Raw genomic sequence first — 12,808 nt, forward strand, 5'->3', positions numbered from 1 at the left:
CAAACAGATCCCAGGATAGAACTGGTGTCATCACACTCACGCTCAAGAAGCCTGTAAAGCTTGATTAATTGTGAGAGTACTGAAAGCACAGCTGGTTGGTTGCATTTTACAGGATATTCTGCTAGGATTTACACAGCTAAACTTTGACCTACTTTATAAACTGGACTGTGTATGTGCACATCACAAATATGTATTGGATTTTTCATTTGTTCTGCTGCATTTTTTTTTTCTCCTTCTGTATTTTACATTTTCTTCAGTTAGTATTTGGGAGACAGGAGAGATGTCCTAAATCAAAAAGCAGTGCTAGCACTTTTCAATTACACAGATTCAATCAAAACCCCCAAAGGTGCATAAGGAGGCAAAAAACAGCCAAATTAAGTTCTCACTTGCACTGACATTGGTCCAGTTACTTAATTTTGTTTCAGTGTTTTATGTTTTTTGCAAAAGAAGAACCATGTTTTAATCTCCCTTGACTCATTAGTCAGTAAAATACAGAAAAAAAGATCACCTCTACCTTTAAAATTATGTTCCCTGAATTCTTTTAAGAAAGGGAATGGTGCTATTAAATATAGATACTTAGTGAGGCTATACCTTAAAGTCCAAAGTAAAAACAAGTTGTGTAAGAATAGACAGCCATGAAGCCAAGCCTCACAACAACTGCTTAGGAGTTCACTGGGCCCCTGCCATTCCTTTTATAGATGAATAATGTGAAGTTCAGCTCTGTGCAGCCTCACAGAGAGCTAAGTGTTGATTATCTGAAACCAGCTTCTTCAGCACATAATCAGATCATAAACAACATGTAACAGAGTGCTGCATTCCAGGTAAGACAGCGTGATCTACTTAAGTGCATAAGCTATTTTAACTCATGAAAGTAGGTGAAGGTTGTTTAAAAGCAAAATAACTGTTGAAGCAATGGGTGAACGAAAAACCCGAAGACATCAGACAACAGAAGGCATCACAGTTGTAACTACAAAGCTCCACAAGAGGCCAGGTGCTGCATTTCCAGAAGTTCCTCAGTGTAAGGAGATGGGCTCTATCTGTGCTTGCCTCGGGGCAGATTTGGCACAGGTGAAGTCAATCAGCAGGCCCAGGTTTCCAGCAGGTGTCCCCGTCTGCTGCAACCACACAGACGCTGCAACTCTCACAGTAACACCCTGCAGCTGCCTGGGCCCAAACCCGCCCCTGACTGGTGACACCACAGAGAAGATTCAGAAGCACCACACAGACTTGTGCATCTCCTGTGCAGCTGTGATCCTGTTTAAATCACAGGCAATATTTTTCTATTAAGCAGAGAAGTTCTACCCAGTGTTTTGCCATCACAGCATTAACTGCTCTGGTAAACACAAGCATATATTACAGCTGTTATGACAACTTGTGCGCAGACTCTTGGGGACCAAAAAAACCCTAACCCATGCAAACAAAAACACCAGTACAAAATGTAACCCTTTAAAAATCTGACTTGAACTTTTTACCTTTCTTCATACTCCAGTTCTCCATTAGTAATGTCACAGAAATATTTTCCTTGCAAGGCATCAGGCTCAAGTTTCTAGGCTTTCCCTCAAATTGTCTAAACCTCCAGTTCATATCACAATATAAAAAAGGGGAAACTTTCAAGCATTCTGAGCATCTGCTTCACCAAAAAAAAATAAACTAAAAAATGACAGTGTTGTCTGCCAATTTCTGCTCTACATACAGGAATTTATTTTACCCTGTGATCAGAAAGAATAGGTGGATGATGCACTCTATAGACAGCTCAGAGTAGCCTCACATTAGCATACCCTGCTCCTGATGAGGAACTTCAACCACTCAAATATCTGCCGCAGGAAAAACACAGCAGGGCATAGTCAACCCAGCCAGTTTCCAGAGAGCCTCGATAAGAATTTGCCAACCCAAGACAGAGACATGATGAGGAAAGCTGAAGTCCACCTGGAATTGAATCTAGCAAAGTCTTTATAGCTATGTAGGTGACAGAAGACAGGCTTGGGAAAATGTGAGCCTGCTGCTGAATGGAGCACAGGACATGGGAAAAGGCTGAGATACTGCATGTCCTCAGACCTCTGTGAAACCATTAAATTTAGAACTGTTAATCTGCATTTACAATAAATATAAAAGCAATAATAAAGGACAGCACAACCTTAACTTGCCTTAAATCTAAACTAGCTCAGGGCATGAGTCAGATAAACTAGTGACCCATGTTCCATTTGCCAGCCCAAACATCCATCAAGTAAGATTAAATATACCTAAGTAAAACAAATTATTCGATACACCAAAGAAGGATCAACATAATGACATCTGGAATTACTTTTCCAAGCTGAAAATAAGAACAGCAATTACTCATCCTCTGTAATGTTTTGGGTACTTTGCATCTGCTGGAGGGGGAATCCCTGCTACAGTATGCCCTTAGCCTCACATTATTTATCTCTTTCATTTTTGGAGGGAATGATGTGATAAAACAGGGCTTCATACAGAAGCAAAGCTGGGGAGAATGAGCTCAGGAAGGAATGGCACACCTCGCCTGCAGTTCCAAACAGTTTAGAACTAGCACATCTCAAATGCAGGACTAAAATGCCAATAATTTTTAAAGTATATAGTTTTCAACAACAACAGTGGTATCAACAGCATCCCACTTCTATATTACATAAGCAAATGTCAGACCAGAGGCCACTGGGGAGACACAGAGGGTGGAGCATGAATGGTTTCCTTGCACTCCTACAGTAGGCAAGCACTCTCACCAAGGTGCTCAGCAAGGCTGTGTTCTTATCCTGAAGGGACTATTCTGCAAACAGATTTAGGGGAGATTTAATTTTTCCCCATCTTCCCCCACCATTACTCACCTCACCTATAAGTAGCCTTCATAAGCTCCCTGCAGGCAATATAATTGAATCCAGCTCCATTCCTGAGCACCTACAAAGAATATTCATTAATGCTTCAGCCCCACCCTCAGGCAGAAACTACTCAGTCATGAACCTCTCAATCAGAACCTACTCAATCAGAACCTCTGCAGAATGAGGGTGTAAGGATAAGGAACTCCACTATCTGTAACTAGTGGAAACTTACTGAAGTTATATATGAAGGAAGAAACACTGCAGATCCCATGTCTGACAAATTGACTTGGAAAGAAGGCTCTAATCCATAAGAGAAGCTCTCTCTAGGCATCCTTTAAGCACAAAGTAGAGTGAAATCATTTCCATATTCACATGCTTCTTTTCAAATAATGTCATCTCATCCTTCCCTACTTACTGCTTTCCAGCAGGGAAAGTGAGCCACACATTGCCATCATGGTACAGTGGCAACAATTACAGCAGATCCTACAGAGGGAAGACAAAGACCACGATGGGGCACTACCTTTTCTTTCACTGCTACAGAGCAGGATAACAAAGAATTCCTTGCAAACAATCCTGACATTACTTAGTGTTAATTACCTGTCTACGGATTTCTTCTCTGAAGTGGCTATGTTGGAAATGCAGCAACAAGAACCCAAGAGCCTTGTATTCAGAAAAAACATTGCATGGCATTGCATGCACCTCCACCAACTCTAGAGCTGAGCTAAATATGACCCAGCAACATTAACAAAACTCTCATATTAAACAGTAAAATAATCCCTCACTAAGCAGATGTATGTTCTTGCTCAATTTCTATCTATAAAGGAGTAAAACTACAGTTAATGGATTGCAACGCTGATGCTAAAAGCCTGACCATTCCTGGATTTCTGTACTTTCTACCATCTCCAGTGCTATGCTTGTCTGCATGACTTTCAAGTTTCTTATCCTCCTCTTAAAGGCTTTAGTTGTTTAGTCTTCTACTCAACTGCCTTTGTCTTAACATTCTAATCTTCCTACTGTACTTCTCCCACAGACACACTTCTGCCCCCTTTTATTCTACTTATCTTAAGGTGAGGATATACAACAGAACTTATTTGCAAAGCCACAAATTACCTTCTACTTCAAATCTTCAGTCAGACGTGACTTAATCCAAGAACTCTTCATCAAATACAACCCTACTACAGATTTATACATGCAGGCACAAAGAATTGTGGCTCTTGCAGTTTAAAATATTATTGTAATTAGTAATTATCACAAAAGTCTGGATGTCCAAGATTGTTGGCTAAAGATTGTAATGAACATGTAAATTCTGTTATTAAATGTGTCTGGACTGCTGTGATTCTTTTACAGACCTGAAGCAAATAGGAAAAAAGGGTTCTTACAAACAAGAGTGCCAACACAGGAATCTGCTGAGTTGCACAGGCTGCAAAAGTTCAATTTCTAAAATTTATTTCTTCTGAAACTGAACATAAATTACACTAACAATCCTAAATCCTTCATCTCAACTCACTGGTTTTTAACAACAGCTCCTTCAGTTTGTAACAAAGGCATATGTGCACTCCCTATCCTTTCAAGTTGGGCATCTCCACAACAGGTAACATCAGTTCCCTCCTCCTGATAAATACACAAACATCAGTTAGCTCAAAGGCATTGTATGACCATATTCAGGGCAAAGTAACAACACCCTACAAAGCACAAAGAACTTACTTTAAATATGGAAATTGCACAAAATGTAAGTAAAAGAGGCAGGGTTTCACTTTAGATGATAAGAACACCTGGCATTTCCACTACCCTTTTGTTAAAACATAGGTCCACAAATGCTGATTAGATGTCTACTTAGACTGCAAAGAAGTCAAGAGAAACAACTCTTACACACGAGGCAAGTTAAGAGACCAGGTGGAAGGCAGTTTTTGAAAGGATGGACATCTGTGTGAACCTAGAGCTAAGTAGTTAAAGGAGGCATACAAAAATTGTGGGTGTTTCCTCCAAAAATATGCAGACACAGCTGCAAATTTAACTAAAGACTTAATTTGTTCTTGATCATTTCAAAAATGTCCAGGAATTTGATCAAACATAAAGAAAAAGTACTTGAATCCTTTGTTGCAAAAGAAAATGCTTAAGAAAATGTACTGGAGGTGATCAGTACTGTGTTTTCACAATAATCCTGGAAAATCACAAGCACAAGTAAATGCAGATGCAAACTGAAAAATGCATCACCAGCTGATATCCAATGCCAAGTTTTGAAATAACTATTCCTTATTTCTGCTCTTACATACATAAACTTGGTATTCCACATTTAACTTGACAGGATTTTTCACTTGAATGCTTATGATTTACTATGTATTTGCCTTTTAATTTACTGGAACTGCAGTTTTATCTGGGGCGATTTAGCTAAAGCTGTTTCCATATGTTTTGAGCCGTAAGCTTGAGACCAAGGATTTGGAACTGCACAACGTTTTGCTATTGGGCAGGTTGGCATAAATCCCATGTGTGGTGTACATTCACATAATGCCTCCAGGGCTCCTCAGCAGGACACCTCCTATGAGTCAAGTGAGCATTCTGTTTTCCAACATTATGGAGACCGGAGTTGACATTCAAGAGGTGAAGGATACATCACCATTTTGTCCTCAGTAGTTCACAATAACTTTGTGTTAAATCTTACTCATTTTACTCATTCATGAGAACCAGTGTCTCACTCTCTAACAGAAGAGATCAACAATTTTAATGCTTCCACTTTTTCAGCAAAGACACAACTGGTTAGGAAATGCAGACTAAGCCAAATCTCACCCACTGCCAGACATGCATACCCAATGCAGCAGCAAGCCTGTATGTCACAGAGGTGCAAAGACTGTGCCTTTCTCCCACTTTTTAAACTGCCTGCCAGGCTTTGAGAATTATAGAACTAGGAAAAGGTTTCCACAGGGCCCTGTTGTTAGAGATATGATACATATGGAGGCTCCACACTACCCTCTCCTCTTTCTGAGAAAGGAGGTATCTCTGTTTCCCAGTCACATCAGGAAAACAGAAATTTGAGAGGTCTGAGTGCAGGATTAGATAAAGTTCACAGTGACTTGAGAGTGAAATACTAGCCCTAGTGACATCAACAGAAAAGCTCTCACTGACTTGAGGGTCAAGATTTCAGCCCACATCACAAACTAAAATGGTTTTTAAGCTGATGAAATTCAGGCCCTGATCCTGTAGGAGATGTACATACCTTTCATTTCACATATTGAGCAGCTCGCTCAAATTTCACTGAGCAATTAACTTCAACTAAAGTGCGTAAGTTTTAATGAGATGTGGTCTCCAATTGTGAGTACAACATTAAGGCTTTACAGTGTAGTGAAAGGATTCAAACAGCACAAAAGCAGCTCCAGGGATGCTTCCTTTAGCTCTTTTCTTTTTACTTACTTTTGTCTGATCATCAGCCTTAAATACATAGCAGATACTTTGCTGATTTGCTGCTTCATCCTTTATCAGACAAGCAAAGTAGCTCGGATCGTGGCTGTTGTGAATCAGTTTGTGGACCTGCTGTGGCTTGTATTCAAATAAACTTGAACAAATTAAAGGATCCCACTGCTGGGTTTCCCCTGTGTCTGGCTCACACCGCAAACTGGCTGGTGAAACACAAAGTCGAATTTGGCTGGCGCTGGGTTCTTCTTTGGAAGACTTTGCACTGAGCAATTGGATCTCAGCCACAATCCAAGGCAGCATTGACATAGTGGTTAGGGAATGCACCGGGAGAGAACCCACGAGCTGGAGACTGAAACTTGCTGAGAAATCACTAGATGTTTGACACTTTTTAACTTTGAAAGTTATTGGCTCCATTTTGCAGTCCTTTAGGGAACCTGGACTAATTCACAGATATTTCAGTTCCATGGAATGACATTATCTGCATGCTGGATGGCTCCTTGGATTAAGGAACAGGAGAGTTCTGAAAGGAAAAGAAAGAGTTATGTAGGTGCTAGAACTCTATGAAAAACCAACTCTCAATAACACAAATAATTAATAGCTTAACATCAGAAGAGAGCCACCATGGCCCATCTAGCAAGTTCCCCCCTCTTTACACTGGGCCTTACTATTTCAGATCCAGCAAACATAATTGTAATAAATACATTGCTTGGAAAATAGACAGTGCTGATTTAAAATTTGCTTTATAACCTTAGCTCAACTATCTAATGAGTAACTAAATTACAATGAACATTCTTTCTAACCTGTGTCTGTTTCATGGGCAGGCACATGTGGATCACATGGGCCTATTTCAATCCTGTTATCACAGGAAGAACTCAGCTGAGCCATTCTGACCTTCATGACAGTTGAAGTCACTGCCTGCTGAGACCCCTTTACATCTGGGGAATAAAAGGGTCAGCTTGACAACTTTCTTGTCCATATGAGGATAACTTTGAATTTGGCTACTAACATGAAGCTGTTTCCTTAGGTATAGTTTGCTCAGTGATTATTTCAAACAGATTTTTTCAATAAATAACACCCTAGAAATCACTGTCATGTAAAAATGCTAGCAGCAGTCAACAGAGTGATCACTAAAAAACGTGTCAGACAGCAGTCACAAGCAACAATCCTTACAGCATTCTGGAACCAGATGACAATCACAATTATGGCTGCATTTTAACGCTGGTCAGCCAGACAGGAATACTTAAATACTTAAATGTTAGCCAAACACTGTATAATTTTCATTTCTTAAAATATCAAATGGAATATACCAAGTTACACACAACCCTGTTGTAACCCTGTTACACCCAGCATCCACGACCACTACTGTCATTATGTATTAGTACTTTTAGTAATGAAATCCAGTAATTGCATTTCTTTATAAATTCCATTTCACTAAATGCCGTCCATGAAAACACAAAGATTGGCATTTGTTATGTACCATGTTTTAATTCCTCTTTAATTGCCCCTAGCTTCACCTGTTACATTTTATTGTGTGAGACTGATGCAAGGCTGACAGGCCTGTAAGTGCCTGTGTTTAAATATAAGGACACTAGCTTACCAACAGTCTTATGAGAGTTTCCCATGATAAGACCTATTAAAAACAACATAAATAGTACCAATATATCTTTAAGTAACATTTTAATTACATTAGAACAAGTTTTGAATAAGTGCCATCTGTTTACTGTGGTAACAGTATTTATTGTCTTTGTTCATCTACAAACATGATCAAAATCAGCACTGTTTTTCTCAAGAGTTTCCACTGAACTTTGTCCTTCTTTTGCTCTTATAATAACATTTTCAGACTGAGGTTCTAACAGTCTTTCATCTTGTTGAAAATGAAGAGAAATTTCAGGATTAAAAAAGCCCCAAAAATTTCAAGATTGAAATTAATTTTGAGCTGTTTAAAATGCAACTAATCTCTAAATGTCCCACTGGGGAAAAATGTTTCTGCAGTAATTGGCAAACTGTAAAAACAAGAGAGCTGCAGAAATCATCTTTGGATACATTTACCTCTTTGAAACTTTTTCATCTTTTGATAAACAAACACTGTGCCAGCATTACCAGTTCCAAGAAGAGCAAATTTAGCAAGAGTGCAAGTTTTCAAGATACTATTCAACAAATTAATAATAAATAGCATTCTAGATGTGTAGATCAAAATTTTTTAAGTCTTTTCATAAACTTCTCTGTGTGTATCTGGGCATGGGAGGTGTGGGAAAAAGAGCCATGAAAATCAAGAATTTGTACGCCTCACTTTAAGTATACTACAGTTGGGAGGCTTTTTTGTTTATTTCACAAATGAGCAAGAAAATAAGCATCTTTGAGATTAATACGAATGCATTATATCCCACATGAAATGGCATTAATGGATGTGGTGGAGCCACTGTTCCTGGAAGTGTTCAAGGAACAACTGGAACGTGGTACTTGGTGCTATGATCTAATCCACCTGGTGGTGTTCAGTCAAGTGCTGGACGTGATGATCTTGGAGATCTTTTCCAACATCAGTGATTCTGTGGTTCTTAATGGGATAGCAGCTGCAGGAAGCATTTTTACACCTTATCAACACAGACTGCTAAACACAGTTACCATTATAGTTTTCCTTCAGCCAAGAATCAGAATGGTCTCTTCTTCCACAAACTATTACAAACTTTTTCTCCTTAACTGCAACAGTGAAAAACAGTTCAGCAACTGCAGGGAAGATTGGATGAATTCATAACTACCATGTTGTGTAGTCTAAACTATATAAAAATCGAGATTTTAACTTCTACTGCTCTTGTCACTTAGTGGTATAGATAATAATCTCCAGATAAGAAAGCCTTGGAAAACTTCATTCTTAGTTGAAAACAAGAGAAGTGAGCTACCATACAGACAATGATGTATTAGCCACATACTTTTTGTAGCCAATTTCTTATTTGTGTTTTCTGAGACCCCTTCTTAAAAAAACGTAATTAAAGGCATGTAGAAATACAACAAAGTCACTCTTGTATCTAGCAACTTTTCAAGTTTCGTTTTGCTCTTTTACCCTAGATTTATGAGGCAATGCAGTCTCAAAGAGAAATGGATATCACAATATAATACATTATTTTGCATGCTAACTCTGAGGAATGAACAGTATATAAAAAATCCAAGGCTGATACTATGTCTTGTATACTTAAACAAACATTGTACTGCTGGAATGTATTTAATATAAATGTGAAGCTTCTTGGCATTCATCTCTTTTTAACAAAAATAAACACCTTGCAAAGTCAACAGCATAAATACTCCAATTTGTTATTTCCAAAGAAAAACACTTGCTACTAAATCAAACCAGTTAAGTAGAAGTCAAAATGCTAGGGTTTTTTGCTAATGTTTAGGAGAGGCTGAAAGTGCAAGTTTCTCAGAGCACAAATTTAGCAGCATCAGAAATCTCCTTATCTAACCCGTATAATTCTGTATATTACTGTTCTGCATGTTCCATTTCCCTTTCCCAGCCATTCTTTCTTTGTTTCCCCCTCCTGTCATTTGTAAACAAATCCCACCAGAAATTATGCCAATTTCAAGCTGCTGGTGTTAATGTCCTTCAAGTTTCCACTGAGGACTAGGTTTTACTTCAAGACCATGAAGTATTTATGTATATGCTTAATTCAGACCTAAAAATAGTTTTGTTCTTCTCAACAGGCCTCTTCCTAGCCTTAAAATTAAGCACACATTACATCCAAAGAGTAGCCATGCTCTCAGCCCATCCATGTCTGCCCTGACTCCACTGCTTGGAATTTTAACAACTTTAGCCATCTCTGATTGCCCCTCTGAAATCTGGCTCTGCAGGTGCCATGGGAGTTTACCATACACTTTAGTACAGTAGGCTCAAACAAGTTTCCTCTTCTTCCCAAGTGTCTGATTAACTCATGCTTATTAAAGGTTTATTTCATCTCTAGTCCTAAAAGGGAATAGAAAAGATATAAAAATACAGCTCTCCACTAGTTTTCTTCTACCTCAACTTTGATGTCCCTTTGGCAGCTCTAAGCACTACTCAGCTTCATTACTCCAGGCTGTGCTCAGCACACTGGATGTCTCCAGTTGTTCTCCCAGTGCTCACAGACACAACTGGGACAGTTCCTCTTTCTCCTCTCCACCAGCATCTTTTGAAGCGTGTTGGTTGTCTGTGCACTCAAAACTGAGAACAGCTTGAGTGGCACTCCTCAGCTGACAGCTTTGCAGCTAAGACACAGTTTATAGAGATATAGAGAATATGAACCTTATTGCTCCTACTGTTTAGCCTGTATTTGCTCCATCAGCACAAAAACAGCCAGTCGAACTGTAACACATAAGATATTTTCACAAACCACATTAATCTATTTATCCCTACCTTCTATACTAGGGAACACCAGGCTGACTTATTAGTGTGGAAGATACACATGGGAACATATGTGTGCCCTTTGTCCTCAGCTTTTCTTTTGCTCTGATCCCACTTCTCACAAGTGGAGGGCCTTAGAAAGCATGCAACAATACACTGATGGTCGTGCTCTAGCAAAATCTGATAGCGTGTATTTAAAACCCTAACCCAATTTAAAAAAAAATAATTAGCCTCTTGCTCTTCAAAATCAAGTTACATTCTCACTGTGTTATGCCACCAAGTTAAAAGGGACCCCTTCAGATACAAGACAGCATGAAAGGGAGAGCTACACAAATTATTATTTCTCTATTCTGGACCCCGTGTCTAAGCAGCATTGCTTCATTCAAGACAGCATTCCTCAAAACTCACTCTCTCTCACTTTCTCTCACTTCAAGGGCAAGGTATTGGCTCCAGGTGCCAGTTAGTTAGATGGGGTCAGGTAAGCTTTGAGGTTAGGAAGGAGAATCTTGTGAGGTTATTGTGTTAGTAACCTGGGAAAGTGAGGTACTGAAAATCAGGTTTGTGTACGTGGGGGAACACCAGGCCATTCTGGGATAGGCTCAAACTAACACAGAAAAAAGAGAGGAATGTTCTAAACCAAAAGAATATCACCCCCTCCATAAAAAAAAAACTGCAGAAAATTTGACAGTGGTGAAGTGTTATCCTTCTTTTGTCCTTTCTTCTCAACTGGACTAAATTCAATACAGACAAGCAGCCAAAAGTTCTAAACTATTGTTCAGAACATTGGTAACTGCAGACTTCAGCAACCCTTCACCTTCCTCCAGCTCCTTTCCTGCTTTGGTAGCAGTTGGAGTGCTGGGACTCACATCAGAACTCACGAGCTTGGAAGATGTGTCATGCAGGGGAAGCAGTCAGGGCTTTCACACAGCAATGAATAAATGAGGGGCTTGACCTGGGAGCTGAGCAGAAAGATGCCATCATCCTCGGCCTTTGCAGTTCTTCTGAGTAACAACTGCGCAGTTACTCCATGTCAGGCTCAGGACGTAACAGCAGCTTTAGTTTATGTAAGTTTCTGTAAATCAGTTTTCCTCCCCTTCAAGAAGCTAAGCACAAAATCAAGCATACAGCAAGCTCTTATGAAAAACAGCTGGTCTTAAACAGCACAAATTTGTTCAGCTCTTCTCTGCATGGCATTAGCACTGAACCCTGTTGACAAATGGAACCAGAGGCACTGGTACTGACTGCACTTCACCACTGATTATTTTAGCAGAAATATCATACTACTTAAGGATTATGAGGAGCCCTGGCCTGCAGCCAGAATTCTGGAACACTAGCCAGAACTAAATACCACTTGTCTCCCTCTCTTTCTGATCCCTAACTGAAATTTACATTGTCTTTGCTCAAGCTGACAGATTTCTCTATCCACCTGGCAGGATATACAGAAAAACATAAATGAGAAAATGTATTAAATATGTCACGACATGGTCACTGCTGAGAATAGTGTTCAAAAAGTTTTTTTATTTAATTCAAATGGGCAATTGGAAGCATGACACATCCCTCTTGTTGCAAGGATATTCTTTTTATCTCATAGCTACTTATTATCTGCTTTTTCTCTCTGAAGCTATGGTTTGCTGAGGCCAAAAGCATGCACAAGTCCAGAAACCAACTTGCCTCAGAAATTAGTTTTCATTAAATGCTGACTTTTAAAAGACTTTATTCTTAAATGCTGTTAGCAAGTCAAGACTGGGTGCTGAATAACATAATCATATACTCTGGTACTAGTTCCAGTAATAAACACACCTAAAATATTTACCAGTACAGCCAGCATTTATATCACTCCTCAAGTAAGTTTTATAAATAGACTATTAATTAAAAAATTGCAACGAAATGGTTGTGTGTTCTTGATCACAAGTATACACATTTACAATCAACTATCAAATGAAGAAAATAGTTGACTGTTCCTGCCCTTAACACCTGTTGCTATTTCCTTAATCAAGTCCATGGAAATTAATATGCTGATGATTGAAGTCTTCTGACTCAGCCTCACACAAACCTGAACAAAATATTGAGCTATTCTATGAATGTAATGCACTAAAAAGGAAAAAAAAATTGTAAAAGAAAGCTTGCTAGGTAAATTACATTATGAATACCATTCATTTTTATTCAATTGCATATCCACAGCCAAAATGCCTGCATGCGACTTTGC

At 39.1% G+C, this 12,808-nt stretch overlaps 1 protein-coding gene across 8 annotated transcripts in view; it reads right to left on the minus strand.

Moving 5' to 3' along the window:
• TBC1D1 (TBC1 domain family member 1) overlaps positions 1–12,808 on the minus strand; it is a 99,897-nt gene that overhangs the window by 85,833 nt on the left and 1,256 nt on the right. For all 8 annotated transcript variants that reach the window (XM_063157430.1, XM_063157435.1, XM_063157432.1 and 5 more), the window contains exon 2: positions 6,231–6,753. In XM_063157430.1, coding sequence (XP_063013500.1) covers positions 6,231–6,647 — 417 coding nt within the window. In that variant the 5' untranslated portion in view covers positions 6,648–6,753. The remainder of the gene's footprint in view (positions 1–6,230; positions 6,754–12,808) is intronic.

This window comes from Melospiza melodia, chromosome 5 (assembly GCF_035770615.1).
Source record: "Melospiza melodia melodia isolate bMelMel2 chromosome 5, bMelMel2.pri, whole genome shotgun sequence".
Lineage (NCBI taxonomy): Eukaryota > Metazoa > Chordata > Aves > Passeriformes > Passerellidae > Melospiza > Melospiza melodia.